At 39.7% G+C, this 8,362-nt stretch overlaps 1 protein-coding gene across 2 annotated transcripts in view; it reads left to right on the top strand.

The window, feature by feature from the left end:
• The first annotated feature begins 1,088 nt into the window (after positions 1-1,088).
• Positions 1,089-8,362, top strand: part of si:ch211-235m3.5 — a 28,905-nt gene continuing 21,631 nt past the window's right edge. For both annotated transcript variants that reach the window (XR_012391201.1, XM_005157381.5), the window contains exons 1-2: positions 1,089-1,400; positions 4,739-4,954. Coding sequence is in view for 1 of the 2 variants with exons in the window: in XM_005157381.5 (XP_005157438.1) it covers positions 1,185-1,400; positions 4,739-4,954 (432 nt within the window). In the remaining variant the exon portion in view is untranslated. The remainder of the gene's footprint in view (positions 1,401-4,738; positions 4,955-8,362) is intronic.

The following is an 8,362-nucleotide window of genomic DNA, read 5'->3' as shown; positions in this document are numbered from 1 at the left end:
TATATATATATATATATATATATATATATATATATATATATATATATATATGCTTAATAAAAATGCTTCTTAATTTAAGATTTTTATATATATATATATATATATATATATATATATATATATATATATATATATATATATATATATATATATAATTTTATTTATTTTTATTTTTTTAGACAAGTTATTGTCTTGTTTTCATAAATATATACAGTTGAGGGTAAAATTATTAGCCCTTCTGTGAATTTTTTTTTTTTTAATATTTGTCAAGTAAATAGCAATTAATTAATTAAATAATTAGTATTAGCAAAAGTACATTTTCACAGTATTTCCTATAATAGTTTAGTATAATATTTCCTATGATATTTTTTCTTCTGGAGAAAGTCTTATTTGTTTTATTTCGGCTAGAATAAAAGCAGTTTTTAACTTTTTTAAAACTATTTTAAAAATGTCAATATTATTAAGCATTTTTCTTTTCCGAATGTCTACAGAACAAACCACTGTTATACAATGACTTGCCTAATTACCCTAACTTTTACTTAATTAACCTAGTTCTGCCTTTAAATGTCACCTTAAGCTGTATAGAAGTGTCTTGAAAAGTATCTAGTAAAATATGTGCTGTCATCATGGCAAAGATAAAATAAATCAGTTATTAGAAATGAGTTATTAAAACTATTATGATTAGAAATGTTGAAAAAAATCTCTGTTAAACAGACATTGGGGAGCAAATATACAAGTTTTAAAATTGAACAGGAGGGCTGTATATCAAAATAGGTGTGTTTTTTCTCAAAACCTAAATAATGTGCCAATGGAGTGAGCAAAGTAAACTTATTTCCATGCGAAACTAATATTATTTTTACTTACCCCATTGGCCGATTATTTAGCTTGTTCTAAGCAAATAAAGCCAACTTCATTTTGACACATTTAGACTAGAAACAAGACAAAAAAAACTCTTAAGAAAAACATTGTATGCAGTGAACGTCTACACGACGTCTAGTAAACGATTAACCCGAAGAATCACCTGAAAGTAAGACGCAAGCCCAGCCCACTGCATTTCCCATCCCCATTATCTGCCTTCAAACTAAACCAGTGACAACAACTCGACGACTCGCTTTCACAGGCATACATGAAGACCCGAGGCTCTTTTTAAATCTCTTCGCACTGGAGCTCCATCAGCTATTAAAATGGAAGTGAGCGAGGATTTCTACATGTTTGAGTTCAGCAATGCTGAAGATGATGCGCCGGTTTATCAGGACTCTGAGGACTTGTTTGCGGCTCTTCGGCAAAAGGAGGATGAAGTTATACTCGCTGCTCAGGTGGGAAATGCTTTGCTCATGGAAAACAGACAGATGAAGGAAGAAAGGGACACTTTTCTGGAAAAATACACACAGCAGATTGAGGTGAGAGGGCTAAAGTTCCTGCTGTCGCGTTTATATTTCTTGGTCACACTTTACAGTAAGGTTTCATAGTATTTACTAACACGAACTAAGTGTGAACAGAACTTGTACAGCATTTATTAATCGTAGTTCAACATTTACTAATGCATTATTAGAATCCAAATTCATGCTTGTTAACATTAGTTAATGCACCGTGAGAACAGCTGTGTCTGCATCAACTGAAGTTACACACTAATACTCAATCATTCAATTTCTTTTCGGCTTAGTCCCTTTATTAATCAGGGGTCGCCACAGCGGAATGAACCGCCAACTTATCCAGCATGTTTTTCGCTGTGGATGCCCTTCCAGTTGCAACCTGACACTGGGAAACACCAATACCCTGCCGAAAAATCCAGCCTAGGCTGGTTGGCTGGTTTTAGCTGGTCGACCAGGCTGGTTTTAGAGGGGTTTTGGCCACTTCCGGGCTGGTTTCCAGCCTGGTCTTATCTGGTCAGGCTGGGAGATGACCAGCTAAAACCAGCTTGACCAGCCTAGCCAAGCTGGGAGTCCAGCCAAAACCAGCTATATCCAGCTTAAACCAGGCTGGTCACGCTGGTTTTAGCTGGATTTGGCTGGTCATTTTCCAGCCTGACCAGCTAAGACCAGGCTGGAAATGGCTGAGAACCAGCCTGGAAATGGCCAAAACCCCTCTAAAACCAGGCTGGTCAACCAGCTAAAACCAGCCAACCAGCCTAGGCTGGTTTAAGCTGGATTTTTTAGCAGGGTACACTCTTGCATTCACATACACTAGGGCCAGTTTTGCCTATGGGTGAAACCACCTGGAGGAAACCCACTCGAACACGGGAGAACAAGCAAACTCCACACAGACATACAAATACTGTATTAGAGTACTGTAAAAAAATATATATCATTGTTCATCATAAATCCCTTATATAACATTTAACTAATAATACATCCTTATTGTTACTCTTCATTTTAAGTAATAATTCACACTATTAATAGCCTACTACCTTAATTTCTATCAAAAAAGAGACCATGATTCATCGTATAGACGGCGTATAGAGGTAGCCTATTGAAGACGGCTCATTAACAAACAAACAAAAATCTATTGATTGCGATGTTTAGCAGATGTTACAATCTTTCAAAGAGGGCTACGTCTGCTATGTGGGTGAGTAGTTGAAGTAAAAGTCTTAATGGTTTGTTAGTAACGTGAATGGTACATAAACCATTAACTTAAAGTGAGACTTTTTCCCTGCTGAAAAATCCAGCTTAAACCAGCCTAGGCTGGTTGGCTGGTTTCAGCTGGTTGACCAGGCTGGTTTTAGAGGGGTTTTGGCTATTTCCAGGCTGGTTTCCAGCCATTTCCAGCCTGGTCTTAGCTGGTCAGGCTGGAAAATGACCAGCCAAATCCAGCTAAAACCAGCTTGACCAGCCTGGTTTAAGCTGGAACTAGCTGGTTTTGGCTGGACTTCCACTTGGCTAGGCTGGTTGTAGCTGGTCATATTCCAGCCTAACCAGCCAAATCCAGGCTTGAAATGGCTGGAAACCAGCCTGGAAGTGGCCAAAACCCCTCTAAAACCAGTCTGGTCGACCAGCTAAAACCAGCCAACCAGCCTAGGCTGTTTTAAGCTGGATTTCTCAGCAGGGACTGCATTCACCATAAGACAAAGCAGCTCCAACTCGCACTAAACACTCGGCTTATGCTAGTTTTGTTGAATAAAATCAGCAAACAATGCAAAAGAAACATGACGAGATGCTGCGGTACCAGAAACTTGCATTATTGTCGGCTAGTGAAAGAGTTGTTCATAACGGAGATTCATTCACAAACGAATCGCTTCCTCCGTCAGTATGAGAAGTGAAAGCAGGAGAGGAGCTGTGTTTCAGGACGTGATTAGATCAGATTTAACAGGGAGGGTGAATAGTACATTTCCATACACACATACACAAGCTTTTTGTCAGGAATGCCCGTGCGATCACTAATCCATCATTGTAGAAAAGTGATGTAAAATTAAAATTTTTGTAATTAAAAAAAAAAAAATATATATATATATATATATATATATATATATATATATATATATTGCATACTAACATCCAGGGAAAACTCCCGATCATATATATATGTGTATATCTCTGGCTTTGGATGGCCACAGTCCTCCACTGTACCTTGCTCCCGCATTCATTTCGAAGGAGCGCTACCCTGTTCCAAGATGGCGGCTCTATTGACGCATTCCTTCCAATAGACAACAACAGGGTAGGCGACATCTAATGTATATATCTATGACTATTAACGAGCTTACTAGTAGTTTATTGAGCCAAAAGACTTAGTTAATGGTTTGCTCATAGCAAGAAATGTACCGTAAAGTGACCAAATTAACCAATAATGTTCTTACTAGTGCATGAACTAGCGATAATCCACTCTGAAGGAACACTTTTATGATTGAATGGTGAAGTTTAAATGCTGCATGAACCGGAAGCTGCAACCATTTTTTTACTATTGTGATGCAGTTACTAGAGAAATGGAATATTAAATGAGAAAACAGTGGGTGTGGCTTGTTTTTCTACTGCGAGCTGATTGGATCCCTACTCAAAAAAAAACATCTTAAACCAGCCTAGGCTGGTTGGCTGGTTTTAGCTGGTCGACCAGGCTGGTTTTAGAGGGGTTTTGGCCATTTCCAGGCTGGTTTCCAGCCATTTCCAGCTTGGTCTTAGCTGGTCAGGCTGGGAGATGAGCAGCTAAAACCAGCTTGACCAGCCTTGCCAGGCTGGGAGCCCAGCCAAAACCACCTATGTCCAGCTTAAACCAGGCTGGTCAAGCTGGTTTTAGCTGGATTTAGCTGGTCATATTCACAAGCTAAGACCAGGCTGGAAATGGCTGGAAACCAGCGTGGAAATGGCCAAAACCCCTCTTAAACCAGCTTGGTCGACCAGCTAAAACCAGCCAACCAGCTTTGGCTGGTTTAAGCTGGATTTTTCAGCAGGGATGTAGTAAAGTAGGCATTTCATTCAGAAAGACAGAGCAGAGAAAAGGGTTTATGTAGTGTTATTACAACCTAACAGACACCTCCTCCTCAGAATTTCTGTTTTGTTGTCAAAACTGACAGCTGTTAGCCACCTCCAGTACCTCAGACAGACCGAATGTGAGAGTTTACTTGAAAACAAACAGGAAGTGCATTTTCAGATTTCAATTTTAAGCTACAAGGACAAACCAATTTTCTTAATGACATGCACAGATGAATTGTTCACCGCTAAACTAGCGATGTGAGCTAACAAAATCAACATGGCTAGTTTTGATTTCATGTGTACTTTAAAGATGTCCGGTATGTGTGTTGTGTCTCCAGGAGCTCCAGCAGAGCAGGTACGAGCTGCAGGTGAAGCTGGAGAACTGCCAGGCTCAGTGGGAGGGTCAGGTGTCGGAGCTGGAGCGAGACGTGCAGGAACTGCAAGCGCAGGTGGAGGAAATGAAGCAAAGTCTCCATGAGGCTGAAATAGAGAAGAGCAGACTGAAGCAAGAGCACGGCGAACAGTGCCAGAGACTCAGACAGCAACTGCAGAGGGTCAGTCACACACTCTACACCAGGGGTGGGCAACTCATTTACACAACAGGCCACATTAGGGAAACTGGGGTGGTTTTAGAGGGCCCAATAAATATAAATTATATATATAACATTCTATAAAACATTTCATTGTAATAAAATTATTATTAATGCAAAATATTTCTGAAATTATCTTAGCATCACTCAGTTGTGTTTTTTCTGTAACCCCGCCGGTCCTACGCCACCCAACCTGCTCCAAGCTGGGATTGAACCGTCGACCTTCCGCATGGGAGTCGGGTGCTTTAACAAGGAGGCTAAAGACCATGGCCCCTAGCATCTGTCTCTAGAGCACCTTTAGAGGTCAGAGGAGTGAGGTTTACCTGCACAGCACTTACTAGCTGGCCTCCGTTACACTCACCCCCCCTCACTCCCATCCGGGTCACGGCACCAATATAACCCCGCAAGTCCTAAGCCACCCAACCAGCTCCAGGCTGGTAAAAAACTGGCGACCTTCCGCATGGGAGTCGGTTGCTCTACCAAGGAGGCAAAGACCATGGCCTCTAGCGTATGTCACTAGAGCACTTTTAGAGGTCAGAGGAGTGAGGTTTACCAGCACAGAACTTATTAGCTGGCCTCCGCTACATTTAGATTGTTTTTTAGTTACATTTAGAATAAATTTTTGTTATTTATTTAGAATAATAATTGTATAATAACAATATTACTGTTATTTATTTTTAATTATATATATAATTGTTTATTATATATATATATAGGCTTGTGTCTAAACCATTCAAAAACTAAATACCGTATATGCGACCTTAGGTTCGCTGTCACCTGTTTGTCTTGTTCGTATTAGCGATATGCACAAGACGCTCTCTCGCTCTCATTCTCACGCACGCACAGAGAGAGAGAGAGAGAGAGATGCACAGCACTACGCTCTCTCATTCACACACACACACAAACACAAACAAACAGCATCCATGTGGATGCGTGCGTGCTCGCTCGCTCAGGAGCTCCCTTTCAAATTACACCAGAGTTACCAACCGCTCCCGCGCTTTATTCGGAAACTTATTCCCGCACCGTAAGAAATCTGGCTGACTCCCGCGGTACATCAGCGGGAATGCAGACCTCTAGTTCGTATTTATCATGTCTCCCTTCTCGTACGGTCGAAACCTGAAATACTGCCAAACTGCAGGTCACTTCGTGCACGACTCGCCACCTCACCTCTCTCTCTCTCTTCCTCTCTCTCTCTCCTCCACACTGTCCCGTGATGACATTCACGCATACGCATTTGTAGGCATTAAATAAATAATATTTAATATTTAATACTTGTCTCCTATTAGTGCATTGTTTTTATGATGGTGTAACGGTATTGAAACTGACACCGTTGCTATGTTTAGATCCCGCGGTATACCATATTACTGTATTACCGCCCAAGCCTAATAGGTAATACAGTTTTTCAGCCTACATTTTGCTACAAAACAGTTGTTAAAAATATATATAATTAGTGCAATTAGATGGGTATCAACAAAAGTGATACTGAATTTTTCTTTTTTTTTTTTTACACCCTCTTTTATTTTCACCTGCTCCTGTTGACTCTGTTTATACCGCTTTTACTCTCGTTCCCGTCACAGTAAGCTGGTATCCGAGATCACAGATTTATCCCGCTCAAGGTCAAGGTTTACCTTTCTCTTCTCTCCCACCAGATGTCAAACCCTTGAGCTCATTTAAAAAGCCATTCATAACATTTAATCACAGATTGCAATGACAAACACGCCAAAGCACTAAGGCTGTGCTCTGTTAAGCTTGTAACTAACACCGTTCCACTCAGAAATCCAACACCTCTGTCATTCTCCACAAGTCACATGTCAATAGACTCAAATTTGGAAACACTGTAGTTTAAGTACCAATTCCCAGCATTTACCATTGCAGTATTACCTGCATATTATTAATATATGAACTGTTGATTACCACTTTTAAAGTATGATCTTATTCTACATTCCTAGTCCTAGCCAATACCCAAACCTAAACCCTACTAATACCTTACTAACTATTAATAAGCAGCTAATCAGTAGTTTATCAAGCTAAAAGTCTTAGTTAAGGGTTTGTTAATAGTGTGAATTGTACATTAAAATAAAATGTCTTTTTTTTTTTTTCCAGAAAATCAAAGTTGATGTGTGTGTATTCAGTCCTCTCAAGGAAGAAGGAAGCATGTCCTATTTATTTCAACGTTCATCACGTGTTGTTTTCTCTCTCTCTGGCTCTTAAAGAGTGTTGAGTGAAGCAGAAACTATAAGGACTTGTCATGGTTTGGTTGCCGATGTGTTTTTGTTATGGTAAACAGACCTTGTGATCTTGACTGCACCACAAGTCAAGAAAACACATTTCTTGCACAAGTAAATACATCGCAAGGGTTGAAAAAGCGCCATACATCAGACACTGAATGCTGCTCCATAAATAGCTTTATGACTTGGGATGACTTAGACAAAGAAAGGGGCCTGGTAGATGAACGATCCAATAAAGGATCTAGGCAGCAATTAAAATCACCACCAAGAATAAGCTGGCAATAATTTATATCTGGAAGAGAATACAGGAATTTACTAAAAAAATCCATGTTGTCCCAGTTTGGGCCATATACATTAGCAAGAATTAAATTGTTGCCATTGAGCTTCCCTACTACAACAATAAAGCGACCATTGGGGTCTGAGATTATTTTAGTTACCGAGAGTGGTACTGACTTGTGCACAAGAATAGCGGTGCCTCTTGCCTTATTTGAAAATGAAGAATGAAAAAGCTGGCCCACCCATCCTTTACGAAGTTTAAGATGGTCCGCTGGTATTAAGTGCGTTTCTTGCAAAAAGGCGATTTTAGTGTTTAAAGATTTCAGGTGGTCAAACACTTTGCTGCGTTTTACTGGCGACAAGTAAATACATAACAGTAGTTCAGCACTTTCTCCTTGTGTCATTTCATTCATAGTATGTAAAACTCATTTATTAGATTTTGTTTGTTTTGTTTTATTTTCATGTTTGTATCGTTTGGATTTTTACCAAAATCTGGTTTTCTTCCATGTCATCAGCTCCTTAAGAGATATTATTCCCAGGAAAAAAGCATGACGTGTTCAATATTTATTTCTCCCGCTGTAAGCCAGCACTTTGAACTGTCCTTTAATCGTCATTGCCACACAACACTGATTCAGCAAATCAGTCACAGTTTAATTGCCTGACTTTGTAAATCATTCTCACTTGTGCTGTTCAGTCATCTGCTGTGAGATAAACCTTACGTAATTCACATTATCCTCAACAAACTGCGTGCTTTCAGACGTCATTCCAGCTTAAAGAGATAGTTCAACCACAAAATGAAACGTACCTCACCGTTTATTGTGCTATTATGCTAATGAGGGAGAGATGGTCATTAGTGGGCGGGGCTTTC

Source organism: Danio rerio, chromosome 15 (genome assembly GCF_049306965.1).
Source record: "Danio rerio strain Tuebingen ecotype United States chromosome 15, GRCz12tu, whole genome shotgun sequence".
Lineage (NCBI taxonomy): Eukaryota > Metazoa > Chordata > Actinopteri > Cypriniformes > Danionidae > Danio > Danio rerio.
The sequence above is the reverse complement of the archived record's forward strand: the minus strand, read 5'-3'. Positions and strand labels throughout refer to the sequence as shown.